At 42.4% G+C, this 15262-nt stretch overlaps 1 protein-coding gene across 1 annotated transcript; it reads right to left on the bottom strand.

The window, feature by feature from the left end:
* Positions 1–5144: 5144 nt before the first annotated feature.
* On the bottom strand, positions 5145–14301 carry LOC131481675 (pancreatic triacylglycerol lipase-like). The gene is made up of 9 exons (XM_058671528.1): positions 14256–14301; positions 13007–13161; positions 11316–11438; positions 9257–9391; positions 8870–8981; positions 7690–7809; positions 7481–7594; positions 6914–7032; positions 5145–5264 (listed from the first exon to the last, which is right to left on the bottom strand). The coding sequence occupies exons 1-9, from the start codon at positions 14299–14301 to the stop codon at positions 5151–5153; spliced, it is 1038 nt and encodes a 345-aa protein (XP_058527511.1). The 3' UTR covers positions 5145–5150.
* Positions 14302–15262: the final 961 nt, after the last annotated feature.

The following is a 15262-nucleotide window of genomic DNA, read 5'->3' as shown; positions in this document are numbered from 1 at the left end:
ATATCATGTACAAATGACCAACCCATTGCTTACATACTGAAAGCTCTCTTCTAATTGGGCACAGAAGGACATCCACCTTCACCAGTTCTGGTCAACACAGTCTTGACAGTGTCAGCCACAGCAACAGACAAGAGAGAGAAAAACCAGACATCCAAACGGGAGAAGGGGAAGTCCAATGGGTCCTGTTTGCAGGAAACATGGTCTTCTGCAGAGAAAGCCCTAATGATGCCAGCACAATAACTGTTATACCGAAGAACGAATTGCACAAACTGGCAGGATATATACTCAGTAGTATTGCTACATGCTAAGAGGGAACTGTCTGAGAACAAGAATGGAGAAAGCCATCCCGTTTATAATGGCTGCAAAAGTTCCTAGACTGAGGACAACATTTCACCAAGGTCTAGAGAGGGCCATTCTTGATTTCTAGCAAATATCCTTGAAACATGATCACTGTGCCACATGTTAGTTTTGAGGCATTTTTGTTCAAAGCAGCTTGTGTGTGTTTCTCACAACTATGAGGCATGTTCTGTGGAGTGTTCTCTCCTGGGCTGTTGGTGTGCAGCAGGCCCCAGCAACCAGTGCAAAGCAGGAAGGAGTCACCCTGGCTAAGCGCCAGGTAACCAAAAGGAATATTTAAGAAGCAGTTGGCTTTTAAGTGAGATTCTAATCGACCAACATCAACATAATAAAGAAATGTCCTTTTTTTAAATTAAAAGGTTATCTTTATTAGAAAGGCAGACTTACAGGGAGAGAAAGAGAGTCAGAGGGAAAGATCTGTCCACTGATTCCCTCGCCAAGAACCCACAATGGCTGGAACTGAGCTGATCTGAGGCCAGAATACAGCTTCATCCTGGACCCCCAAGTGAGTGAAGGGTCTCAAGGATTTGGGCAATCATTTAATGCTTTCTGAGGCCATAGGAACGGAGCTGGATGGAGAGTGCAACAGCAGTGCCATGAACCAATGCACATGAAATACCAGCATTTGCAAGGTTAAGATGTAGCCACAAGGCCAACATACCAGCCTTATGTCATTTGTTTGAAATATACATGGAAGTAAGTTTGTTGAACATTTGTCTTATAAAATTGTGTAAGCAGAAAACAAATTCCTGTTATTCCATTTTTTAAACCTCTTAGCATCTCAAATTCACTTTAATGTCTCCTAGCTTTCATTCGATCTCTCACTCACACAAACACAGAGAGAGAGAGAGAGAGAGAGAGAGAGAGAGAGAGAGAGAGAGAGAGAGAGAGAGATTCATGTGAGGGGAAATTGCCAGGAAAGTAAATTCCTTTGCAAAGTTTCAAACTTTGGCTCCCATTACACTCACAAGGGTTCATGCTTTGCCGTCTACAGCAGCAGTGGCAAGACACAGCCAAGCCTACTGTGCTATCTGGCAGAACAAAAGAGCAGATGCACCCCAAGATGTTATTTGTAGACCTCAACCCATCTGTAGGAGCATGAGCTCTTGGAAACCTGTGTCCATGCCTTGTCTCTGCACTCCCTTGCTTCAGCTGAACAAGGTAAAAGGAACTCCCTGTAAGTTATTGTCAGGAAGCACAGGCCATGTCAGTCCTTATCTCCTAAGTGTCCTCTCTCCTGAGATGTTGAACCAGGAAAGGACTGAGCCTAAGGCCAATGGCGTAAGTGGTCAACGTTGAACATCCCATCAGGGTCTACAAACAAGGGTCACTGGGGCCCTCTGGTTCTGCCTTAAGTGATCACAATGACTACATTTGTAAGCATGGATGTGACACCGTCATGTCAGCAAGGGTCCCAAATGCAACTGTCATCCAACTGCTGGCAAAATCCATCTGTCCTTGTAGTTCTTCACATCAGCTATAATTCTGGATTGTTATCACCTTCTCCAATAGAGGTTACTGAAAATCACAAACACTGATGATAAAAGACAGAAACGATTGCTTGAGCAGTAGATTTTATTAGGAGTAGTGTCAGAGGTCACTTGTCAATAGTCTCCTCACATGAATTGAGGGGAAGCAGAACATTCTCTTCTACAGTGCTTGAGTTGCAGAAATTTAACCTGTGGGAAGGAAGCAACAGTCACCTCTTACAACTCCAGCACAGAGATGGCCTGAGCATGGAGACAGCCTCTGCTCTCCCTTTGGTCTAGGCAAGGGATTTCCACTGCACTTGACACTGGCACTGAGGGAAGTTCTCCTCCTCTGTATGAAGGACTGGATCCTTTCTCCAAATCTTGTTTTATGGTTGTGCAAATGGCAGAGAGGAGCTGTCAATGCAACCCCAACTTGATGTGTTCAGTTTGATGATGGATACTGGGAGAGTAGCAGGTTTTGGTTTGGGATGGATGGTTCATAGGCAAGTTTTGTAACATTTTACAAGACCCTGACGTAAGTGGTTGCATCATGTTATAATATTATTGGAAATAGACAAGACCACAAATTTCCCCATGTTCTTGAATGCTTGGCAATAGTAAATTTTAAATTTTAGCCATTCGAATAAGTTTCTAGCAGTATCTTACTGCATTTACATTTGAATTATGGATAACTAATGTATTCCTCCCTATATTATACAACTTTCATGTGGTGAGATACAGTTTGTGATTTCATATTAAAGTGTGTGTTTCATGGGGACTTTCATGGATTGATTTTCACATTTATTTGTCTTGGATGGAGGGAAATAAGAGAGTAAGAGCAAGAGCAGGAGAGAAAGAGAGAACGTGCGCATTCCACTGTGTTGATTCCGGCCCCGAACCCCTGCAACAGCTGGGGCCGGACTAGCACCGATGACGAGCTGGGAATGCAATCCATGTCTCCTCCATGGCTTGCAAGGACCCAACTTCCTCAAGCATCATAAGTGCCTCCCAAGCACTAATACCTGATACTAGAATCAGCAGCCAGATGTGGAGATCCAAACCTGGCAGTCTGATAAGGGACACATGGCTTCCTAACGGGTGTCTTAACTACCAGACCAAACATTGGTTCTTGTTTGAAAATAGTAATTTGAGAAGAAGAGAAAGAGAGCAGGAGTGGGAGAGGTGATAGTGATGGTGATAGAGTTCCCATTTGCTGGCTCATTTGCTAAATACCTGAGAGTCAGGCAAGGGGGAAGAGTTGGGAGTGAAGGTGGGTGTGACACCCAGGCTCTAGGATATGGGATCGTGGGTGTCTAAATCAGTGTTCTGAAATAGGCTGAGTGCCTTCCTTGGATGTCTTTTTATTTTTATTGGAAAGTCAGAAACACAGAGAGGAGAGACAGAGAGGAACGTCTTCCATCCTTTGACTCACTCCCCAATTGAATGCAATAGTTGGAGGTGCACTGATCCGATGCCAGGGGTCCAGGGCCTCTTGCGGATCTCCCATGTATGTGTAGTGTCCCAAAGCTTAGGCTGTCCTCGGCTTCCTTTCCATGACACATACACGGAGCTGGATGGGAAATGGGGCTGCCGGAATTAGAACCAGCGCCAATATGGGATCCTGGCTTACACAAGACGAGGACTTTAACTGTTAGGCTAATGCGCTGGGCGATGATCAGCGGTTTTTTAAAACTCAGTTGATAATCTCTGATTCTAATTGTTGCATTTAGGTAATTTCCATTGAGTATGATTGTGATATAGTTGATTGCTTTTCCATGTATCTTCCATTGGACCTCTGCATATGGCTTATGACCTGCTGTGCATTATATTTTATTCTCTTCTGTTTTGTTGCTTTGCTAACTACAGAGGTGGCTTAAGAATTTAGTAGTTAATTTAAAATGAGTAGCTCATATTTTAAAATTTACATGTTCTTCTTTCAAGTGATGCAAAAAAATGCCTTCCAGTTGTGTATTTTAGGTTCTCTCCACACTTTAAACAGCACTGTTAACACATGCTTTAAATATGCACATATTACAAGTCCCTCACGTGAATTACTGTTTTAAAAATCAATTCTTTTTTAGGATAATTAATGAGATTTAAAGTCCTGATTTCGCCTTTGTCTTCAGTATCTGGCTTTGTCCTGAGAAACTTATTCCTTCAGAATGCCTACTTCCCTGGCCTTGCTTGCTCACACACCTGTGCTGGTCATTGTTCCCCTGTACATCCAAGTTCATTCCAGATCAACGCCCCTCTCCTCACTAGCAGGTTGCCCAAGAAGTTCCAGTTGCCTTGGATCTTCTGATACTTGACTCAGTCTACTGGCTCTGCCTGGAGTTCTCTGCCGATGCCACCTCTTGTGCCACCTCCAAGGCAGTCAGCTGGGGGACCTTACAGCCCTGTGTGATGTGGTGTTGCTGCTCAGGCATCTCTCTCTTTTGCTGCTTGATGTTCACTGTCTTGAAACCTGTTGTTTCACTTGATCTGTCTGAAGGTTTTGCTGTTTTGTGTGAAGGTAAATGTAATCTCTGTGATTCCAGAAATGCATAAACAAAAGTCCTCTTATTGGGTTCCAATGAGCAGAGAATGTTTTGCTGATAGAAGAAACACAGCATTCTGTACCAGGCTTTCTATAAACTTTGGTGCCAATGTTGGTATTATTATTGTATTTTCATTGGATGACTTTTCCTAGTAGCTTCCCAAGGCAAACCTTTTTGGTCTTACCTAGAATGAAAAACTGATCTTCTGTACCTTTGTCTTTGCTAAGGGACACATAATTCAGCAAGCCTGTTTCTGTACCTTGATAGGTTAAATGTGTTCCAAAAAGCTTACCTGTGGATTGGGTGAGAACATATAATTTGAGGAAGATGCGTGTCTTACATCAGCACATTGTACAAAGCGCATGTGCAGACTGAAACATTCTTCTCACCTCAGGATGGTGAAGCCAGACTCTCCTCTAGGGTTTGGTTTTCATCACGTAGCCCTACACTTATCTAACAACATCAATGAAGTTTCTTAACCTTTCAGAACTTCTCCTAAAGAGGAAACACAACCAACTGGCCAATTGCCACCCAAATGAGAACCTGGGAAACAGAGAAACCACTGGAAACACTGGTATCATTCAGAGTTTCAGGTTCCAAATGCTCCTCTCTTACTTCGTGGTTGCCCACATCACTGAGTTCTGTTCTGCACTGCAGCAAGTTCTGCAAAGCTTTGTAAGCTTTGTGATGAAAGGCCAATTTACACATGATCAGTGGGCAGCAGGAAACGCATGGCATTTCGAGTTCAAGTTAAATAAAATACCCTCTTACCTTCAAACTTCCTTTAAGCAGTCTTCAGATAAAACACCTGATTCACGGCACTTGTTTTCCCAGAAAATTGGTCAGCGTAATGTCCCATCTGTGGGCAGCCTCCACTGGGACAGGTTGAGCACTTGTTCTAGTGAAAACAAGCACACACGTGTGAGGCTGCTGTGCAACACTGCCCTGTCCTGCCGCACATGTGTTTTCATGGTTCAAGAGTACTGAGTCCAATTCTGTTCTGGTGGAGAAAGAGGGCTTCCACGGTGTCTCCGCAAAGGTTCACAGCACGTCTGACTGTTCACCAGGCTACACCAGCAGTCTCACTGTTGATCATACAACATGCCACAGCAGAATTCATATAATTTATATGGATGTGTGTGTTTCTCTTTTCTCATTGACCTAGGATATCCTAATTGCCCAGAACATTCATCCCCTGTGGATGGAAAGCCCACTATGCAGTACAGCCAAGCTGTCAGCTCCACACTCCCTGGGCCAGATGGTGGACGTGGCCGAGTCTCAGGGTCTGCTTCCAGTGAGGATTAGGGGAAACTGCTGGCCCGAAGTAGCAGCCAAACATCTTCAAGGTACTGCCCACACCCGAAGTGTGGAGAGTTCCAGACCTCATCTCTAACATCAGCCTGGCTGCATCACCAATGCACACAGGGATGTGGCCCAGAGTGCACTGCAGCCAACTGCCCCTCCCAATTGGGCCCACATCACTGTTGCTGCTGAGCACACACTGACCAGAATACCCTGTGGCCACCTGTCTGGAAAGCACCTGAGGGGTGAAAGGAGGAGAGACGTGGAGGTCTGGGGCAATAGTATCATGGAAATGCTGCCATGCTCCTACAGGTTTGACTTTTTTAAAAATGAAACTCCATTTTAACTGGATGAAATCCAAAGCTCTTTTGTCTGTTTTTTAGCAATTTCCCTACCTATCAATAGCCTGAGCTATTAGAGAGAAGGATCAAAACAAGCTATATCAAACAAACAAAAAACCGATAAAATTTTTTTAGGTTTATGTGTATTTTAGTTATATAGAATAAAATATCCACATCCTGCTTTTATTTACTAAGCATTTGTTGGATGCAATGCTAAGAAACTGGCTCTGGTTTAATCAGTTAATATATTTTTTGTTATTTAGTCTTCTTGTCAAATATTTGAGTTATCCACTATTTTTAATTTACATTTATAAGGGAAGTAACCACTTGAAGAATCAAAGCATTTTCTCCAAAATAATTTATCAATTTAATGAAAAAATTGCATTCATGTCTTCATCACTGATATATGCATTTATGGAGATTATATCTTCCTCCAGCAGTTTTGTTGCTTGCAATTTTTTTTAATGAATTAGGATCAAGGTTGACTTTTAAAAAATTGACAGTGAAAATTCTGAAAACAGATAACCTGCATGTCTTGTTCAATACAACAAATAAGAAGATAACAGTGACATCAAATGATCTAAATAAGATGGCACGGAAGTGTGCTCTTATCTGAACCCCTACAGGTGAAGTGCCAGTTTTTGAGGAACATGGTCCATGCCTCCCGGCATCCTACAGCCTCACATCACATACGCATTCACTAGTTCTTTTGTTTCTGATTAGGCTTATTAGAGAACAAGCTTGAATGCTTACCCCCAAACAATTCCATTGTACTGAAGTTTGCTAATGCTTTACTCATACTGAAATATATATCTGTGATGAGTGAGGGAATGAAGAGATAAATACACTTATCATGATACGAAAAATGACAAAATTGTTTAGCTGGAAGGTGAAATCTACTTACGGCTGTGAAATCATCATAAGAGGCACAAGGATACGCTGTGAAGCCAGTCGGGGCGAGGATGCTCTCTGTGTAGTAGTCCAAGCATTTTAAGTGGTTACAGGTCAGAGAGAAACGAGCTCCTTTGGAATAAGACATAAGCATATATAAATTACAGAGTTGATTTTCCAAATTGAAGTCAGGATGAAAATATCCTTGTTAAAGAGAGTGTTCTAATTACTGTGGACTCATGGAGGTCCCAGGACAAAATCATTTATGAAGTGTATTCATAATTGAGGTTAAAATCAGAAGTTAAGTATGGTCTAAGGTTGTAACATGTAAGACTGTGGTTAAGTGAAACGGAAAAGAATAACTTCAGCATAAAGGTTGGTCCATGTAAATGCAACTGTCATTTAGTCATGTTTTTCCTGCATTAGGTCCATGGAAAGTGGGTGTTAAAACATTTGCTACCACACTTCTCATTGCCTGCTTTACCCGATGAAAACCTTGACCTTTACCTGGGTTACAATGAGAGGCCTTGAGCATCTTTAGCAAAACGAAGCAGATCTCCTTGTATACTTCCTGATTTACCTTTCTCTTCTAGGTCAACAGTCTCCGTGGCAAGCCTCGACTTGCATTCAGGCATGCTTTTTCCTCCATTTGGAAAGAAATCTAGGTGACCCACTTTTTGGCTCATTCCAAATCCTGAAGAATTGCAATAGGGAAGGTTTATGTTACTGGACAGACTGAAAGCAGTGTAAACCATGCCGATGCGTAGTAGGACAAACTGCCACACTCACCCAAGTTGGGGATGAAGGGAGAGGCATCCGTGTGAATGACATCCACAAACTTGGCATCTGTTGGGTCTAGTCGGACTAAAATAGGAGTGTCCTGAAAGTAAGGCTCAGCTGGATCCAAGCCTAAGGGAAGGAATGTGTGTGTGGTTCACGGTCTCCCAAGGTTCATGCACACCCATGTGTTTTCACTAGCTCTCGAAAATGGTGCACTCATCAGCTGTGCATGAAAGGAGAGAAATGAGCTCATCCACCCCTTGCATTTCTCTGAGGGGAAATCTGCTTCTAGTTTGCTGTTTGATTGGAGCTTCTCTCAGTCATGGATGTTGCCTCAGCTTGTAGATACTTGGTCCCTGCAGGAATCTTGGTTACTAGTCAGTTACAGGGAGAGTCCCCAGTGTAGTACAAACTCCTATGAGGACAAAGATCTTGTTTTCCTTTAAGCAGATTCTCAGGGCTGCATACCACAGGGCATAGCAGGCTTTCTGCAGAACAATGCTTACCAAATTAATAACTTATACATAGGATATAAAAATGGATCACTAAGTAGGAGTCAGAAGATTTAAAGATGGGAGAGTGGTCATTGTGTGAACTATGTGCCTTCTAGCCCAGCGTGGCAAAGTCTTTGTCATAAGTAACAGAATTGATGTAAGGGTTAAATGCCCCACATGTGAACAATTAGCCAAAGCAGGCTCTAGGCTTGTTCTATAACACATTTCAAATCTCATTCCCAGCAAGCTGAAATTGCCACCATGGGCAACCTGACCATCTCCCCAATCCCCCATTTCTTGCCCCCTAAGGGAAGTGGGGTTTTTGTTGAAGAGATTGGGGCTCATTAGCTATTGATCTTGAAGCAGAGCATCACTACTTGCGAATATTTGAGCTTTTTGGTTTGTCCCTCTCAGTATTTATGGTATTCATTCTATTCAGAGAGTTATTCTTCCTGATTGACTAACAATAGGGAAATTCATATGAAATAAAATCTCTGGTTATTTATAATTAAAACTTCATGCATTGGAATGTATTTATAAATGACATAGGCATTGTAAATCAGAGATGGCTGCGAACACCAGATCTCCAGTGCCTAACTTCTGCTTGTGTGGCCTAGTTCACAGTATTCCAAGGAGAAAAGTACCAAATATCCCCCAGCATCTTCTTTCAAACACCAGTCTAAAATTTGACCAACCTGTGATTCGTCCAATGGCCCCACTGCTCCTGCGACCTGCCTCCCCAGCAGCATGGGCACCCAGGCTATGACCAATGACGTGGACGTTGGAAGGTGAGTACCCCAGAGAGGACTGTGGGGGAAAAAGCAACAAGACTGTATCACCCCCAAACATGTGTATTGGACATTCGGAGCATTTTAGAACAGAGCCCGCTGAGAAGAAGTGTTTGCAGCATGGGTGTCTGCACTGTGTGTCAGACCCACAGCTAGTCCTCAACAACTGTGAGGGAAAGTGCCAGTTTATCTTTCTAAGGAAGCAATTTTACAATGCTTATATTTACAACTTCCTTTTGCGAAAAGAATCCCAAAAGCAGAGGTAGGGATTTGCTATAACCTGGATGTACTTACCTTAAGAACATTTACAAAATATGCCACTTCTGCTCCCACAATCTGGGTATTCAGTGTGGCCTGTGGATATGTGGTTTGGGAACCTCCTTTCCAGTCTACACAGATGCAGTTCACACTCTCCACCTTAAACAAGTTCTGAGAGAAAAGACACGATAAATAGGTAAGTCATTCCGGATCCTTAGCAATGACTCATGGACAAATCTGACACATTCCCTTCCTGGTATGTGCTATATCATACTATTTTTAACTTGAGAGCATCGGACAAAACTCATAGGCCGTAAATGGTTATGAAATACCTCATAAAGATTAACATTGGCTCCAAACAGGAGGTTTAGCCATGGCAGGAAGTAGAGTTTTGGGGATTTCGAATGTACAGACATTTGTCACAGGGAAAGGAAACATAAAATGTTACATAATGGGTTTTCTCATCAAAGCAACACAAATGACATACACGATGTCACATCGACCCCTACTAGAACATGGCTAAGCACACTATCAAGCTAATTCAGTACCTGAAGAGCTCCTTGCACAAAGCAGGCTCCTGATCAACAGAAGCTGGGAAAAGGAAAGTACTTTAGAATTGCTTACGTTCACAATCACCTTGATGGTAAAAGATCACATATCAAGAAAGATTTATTATGCATGAAATACAGATACCAATATCCTTGGCAACCTTGCTTAAGCTGGTCAATAACGATCTCACATGGCTATTGCTGGTAGGGTTTCTGTGTGTCAGAATTTGTACTTACTCATATTCCACTGTTTCTGAAAGGATTTTGCAATAATACAGCAATATGAAAAATCATCTAAAACTTTCACCTTACAGAAGGAAAATTGCAATAATGAAGAGATTGTCGTAAGCAGACAAAATCAGCCCAAGTTGGCACGTTTTTAGATGGACATGTACAACCAAGTACCAGGCAGAGCACTGCTAACATCCCTGGCTCTCAGGAAAACCCTGCTAACACCATGGCTAGCTAAGGACAGGAGTAACACAGGAGCCTAGGAGCTCTTACTTTCTACTTTAATCAGCTCCCTTCACCATCACAATGCTATAGCATTAAAGAGCCAAATCGAGTCAAGTACAAGTAAAACACATATGCCTTTGGGATCATAGAAATAGTGTATCCAAATCTAAGAAAATCTATGATTTTTTTGTGTGGAGAATCACATTTTCCCACTTCACTCTTGTGAGCAAATGTATTGCCAACTTGCCCAACAATCATCAGGCTTAAATCTCTCAGAAGACTGGTCATGGTTTTACTGATCATTTTTTAACTTGTGAAACTTTGGGCTCCTGTGTGTTCAGCTGTCCACAGGCCCATGGTATGCGATGGAGCTCAGTCAGTTTAGTCTTTGTCTTGTGGCATCAAAGACAAAAATTAAATGGGTGGAGGGAAAACTGGGGTTTTTTTCCAACCCCTCTGGAGAAATAACAGCTTTGTGCCCTGGCTGAACACAGAACTTCGATTAGCGTATACGTAAATGAGACAATCATAACGCAGTTCAACTGCTTGTGCTTACCAGGGTGATTCATTCTTTTGGGTTATCTGTTTTTTAATTCTTCATTATTACAAGGCACAAAGGCAAAGACAGATTAAAACTAAAAAGGATTGCATGGTTGACACAAATTCCAGAAATGCAAAATAGTCACAGCTTTCCTCGGGAACCAAAAAGAGGAAAGTGAATATGTGAGGGAAACAACTAGATTAGGAAGATGGCATTGTTTAGCTTTCCACGTGGAAATGAAAAGTCAGTAAAAGCACCATGGCCTGTGATCAGCTGGGATTTGTGGAACGGCATCTTCAGTGCAAGCAGTTGTAAGCCTTGGTGTATTGATTAGCAAATAGCCCTGCCCTGGAGCTCCATAGCCTGTCAGCATCAGCACACTGTGTCCCAGGACCCCTTCACTCACCAGCATCTCCCAGCCAGCAGGAGGCAGAAATCTCTAGTGCTGTGCCAACTGACACGTGTGCTCCTTCTGTGGGACCAGAATCTTACTACTGGTTGGTAACTATCACCTCAAAGAGCCTTCCCTCAAGAGACTTCCATGTCTCACCTTGCATATATTGGACAGCCAGCTGTTTTCTCCTGTGTCTGTGAATCCGTGAATAATGAAGCGAGTTTTTCTACTTGTTTTGAAATTGGAATTCTTGATGCTTGATGCGTCTGCAACAATTTCCTGTTTGGAGAAGAGATTGTTTCAGGTCATATTTCTAACAGAATCCAGAGATCCATGTGAATGATAGGGAGATGCTATAAAGGAAGCTGCCGTGGGTCAGGGTGTGTGAGTAAGGATTCTCACCTTGTAAAGAAGGGATCCTCCATCACAGCTCTGATATTTTCCTATCACCACATAATTTACAATGTTTGCACAGGTATGAAGGCTCAGTGGCTCAATCCTCACCTTGCAAGTGCTGGCATCACATGTGGGCACCAGTTCATGTCCTGGATGCTCTACTTTCGATCCAGCTCCCTGTCTGTTGCTTTTTATAATAATGGAGAATGACCCAAATCCTTGGGACCCTGTACACACATGGGAGACCCAAAAGAAGCTCCTGGCTCCTGGCTTCACATCAGTTCATCTCCAGCCATTTGGGCCTTTGGGAGTCAACTGTCAGATGGAAGATATCTCTGTCTCTCCTTCTCTCTGTAAATCTGCTGTTATTTTTCAATAAAAATGCAGTTATCTTTAAAAGAAACTTGTGAAGCTGTTTGATCGCAGCAATGTTAGTGCACGAGGATTTTACCTCCACTTAATGGAAGTCTTTGTATGTGTGTTTTTATGTATAGTTATTTGTGTCTATTACAAGGATACCCAAAACAGCTAAAAACGCACATGCAAAAATTTCTCCTCTTCATTGTAAACTGAAAATGCCTTGGTACACCCAACCTATTGAACAGGGGTAGTTTAGCATCACACCACTGCTGAGTCTTGGTTATTTATGGGTACCCCAAGTGACTGCCTGGGAATTGTGACTCTCTCTGTCTATTGGCAGAGTACCTTATACTAGCTCTGCCTAGGCAAAGATGAAAAATTCAAGATTAACTAAATATTTCTACTGAATGCACACTGCCTTTCTACTACCACAGGGTTGAGAGATTCTTAAATTCAAAATAATTAGTTGGAGTTTGTCTGTACATATATTGGAGGAGCACATATTTTTCACAGATTCAAAATCGTCACCAAGTTCATAGAAAATGTATTATTGGAAATACTAAGCAGTGCCCAAATTATCGCTAAGCAAGCTAACCCAGCGGTTGCAACACTAGGCTCTATTTCAGGTGCTGACTCAAGCTTTGGCAGTTCCATGTCCAATTAGGCTCCCTGCTAATGGCCTAGAAAAAGCCAGTGCAGGATGGCATAAGTGCTTGCTGTGTGTCTCTTCTATATTTGTAACTCAACCATTTCAATAAAAGAAAATAGCTTTAAAAATATACACGAATCCCAACACTTTTGCACTTACATAAACATGTTTATTTCTATGTTCATTAAACCATTTTGGATATGACACCGTTCTTCAGTATTTAGAATAATGGCAGCATGAAGCTAGGACAAAAATACTCCCAAGATTTGAAGATGTTCTTTTGTAAGTAAAGTATCTCATATTATCCTTAGTCTCACTGCCTTAAATTTCTTCAGCAACACAAATTTCACTGCAAATTTTTCTCCTTAGAACACTGGAATATTCAGGGTCACAACTCTGCAAAACAGATGGACCTCCATCGCCAAACAATGAACACTCTTACTTGGTAGCTGCCTTGGTTCTCGTTTGTGTACAGGAGGAAGCGGGTGTTGACTACTTCTGGACTTTGGGGCAGTGATTTTCCAGGTCTTCCACTAACTCCTGACCATGGTGAATCATCAGTGAAGCAGCCAATTTTGTCATAGCAGACTTGAGTTCCTGTGTTTACAAAGAAGTGGTTAAAGAGATGAGTTGGACCACAATGCACCTTGCAGTGGTCTCTCAGTCAAACAGGAGTTCAGTTACATTTGGTGGCAGATTTCCTTCCTCTGCTTGCCCAAACCCCTCTGGTCTGCACTCACAGAGCAGCTTCGGAAGCCTGACGCTCCCCAAGTCTGTGAACCAGAATCACCTGGTTCTCCTATGTCTGAAATTTCAACTTGTATGTCTTCAGTGAGCCAGCCATTAGTGCCCATAAATGCATAGCCAGAGGTTCCTGGCCTTGGATGGGAGAGGTTAAACATTCTCAACTCCTTGTAGTACCCATGTGCCTCTGGGCTTTGGGCAGAGAGCTCAAGTTTCCTGCAAGTGTCCAACCTTTCAGTCTCCACCCAGCTTGAGTATTTAGATAGCTGACATGTTTCAGGGCCATGGTGGACTCTGTAATGAACAGCTAACTCCCAACCCATGCAATGCGACATCTGTCATTGACACAACTGGAGCTTTCAATGCTACCTCATCCCACAAAGCAAGTACTAAAGAGACCGTTTCTCAAGGAAGACAGAATCTAGTTAATGATCAGAGTGAGCTTAGCTGAGGGAAAGGCTGCGTTCCTCAAAATCCTGCTCCATGCCATGACCAGGATGGATGATTTTCTTACAACTTTCCCCTGTGGTCAGTAACATCACTATCCTCATCTCACAGGCAGAATCACCGGGGCACAGGGAGTCATGGATTTTGCTTGGGAGGACAGTTCAACCATCAGCACCTACACCCAAGGGTCCAAACCCCAGCATCACTCTAAGCTCTGACTGATAGATCTAACAAAATGAGAACTTAAGTTTAAATTTCAGAAAATACATCCAGTATTGCTTTTAGAATCAACTTACCAACCACTTATTGTTGCCTATAATATTCAAGCGTAACTGACTCTCTTACCTTTTATTCAGTAATTGCATTCCAACCACATGTGCTCTTACTCTTGTGTCTTTCCCCCTAACTCCTAACTCACAGCAGAATGGACTCAGTCTTCACAGGTCCTCGAAAGGGTGGAGCTGTGAGTTTTCCCAACTCCATATGACTTCTTTTCTCACCTGCTACTGTCCCCAGCAACAGCGGGATTGTCCACAGCAGGATCATCTACATAAAGTAAAAAGCATGCTTGAGTCTGGCTACAAATGGTTTCATAACACTGAAAATGCAGATTCATTTACACATCTGCAAAGGACATGCACATTTGACAAGTTAGGCCTGGACAATGTGCCCCTGACTCACCGTGGCGGTTTCCGGCAGGTTCTGCGCACAAACAGAGCGTGAGTCCTGTTTTATAGGCAAACCTTATCTTTTACAGTATTGTTTTGGGACAGTGGGATAAGAAGGGACAGGGTTCCAAGCATCTGTTTCTAATTTTAATCCTAGATAAACCCAGATTGATCGAGTAGGTCAAGTTTCCCACGGCCCTTGTGGGAAGATGAGAAAGGGGTAGATAGGGAAAGTGCTTTTGCAATGGGATTATGTAATGCTCGGAACCACAATAACCTTGTGGCACTGAAGGTTCTGGTTTGTGCTTTGCTTGGTTGATCAATGAGTGCAGCTCAATAGCTCTACCGGATTGTAGAACAGCAGTCTTGAACACTGATGTGTCCAGTTTAGCAGTTGATGTTGATTGACCTTACCTGACCCTCAAAACCAGTAAAAAGAAACAGTCCTTTAACAGATTTTATTCCTTCTAGAAAATACCTCTTATGTTATTTAGTATTCCATATAACTAACATAGTCCTTAACAATAATGTAGAAAAAAAACACCCCAGACATAAGTAATTACGGACAACTCTGAGAACATAGAGTCAAAATCTGCCCGTTCATCATTAAATAAAACTATGTGAGCAGTAAATACAATATTTCAGAAAAAAATTGTTCTGGAAAAATAACCTGAGGCAGAAGCTTTTTTGTAATTTGATTGTTTCATTTCTTATTTGTGAAGAACAGCTCAAAAGGATCTTAAAAAAATGCCACAGACGCCACAGTTTTAAGAAACTGATTCTTTATGCTTATATTTCTCCTTTCTTGGTTTCAGTCACTAAAGCACCACGTTGGTTAA

The sequence above is a fragment of the Ochotona princeps genome, chromosome 13 (genome assembly GCF_030435755.1).
Source record: "Ochotona princeps isolate mOchPri1 chromosome 13, mOchPri1.hap1, whole genome shotgun sequence".
Taxonomy (NCBI): domain Eukaryota; kingdom Metazoa; phylum Chordata; class Mammalia; order Lagomorpha; family Ochotonidae; genus Ochotona; species Ochotona princeps.
The sequence above is the reverse complement of the archived record's forward strand: the minus strand, read 5'-3'. Positions and strand labels throughout refer to the sequence as shown.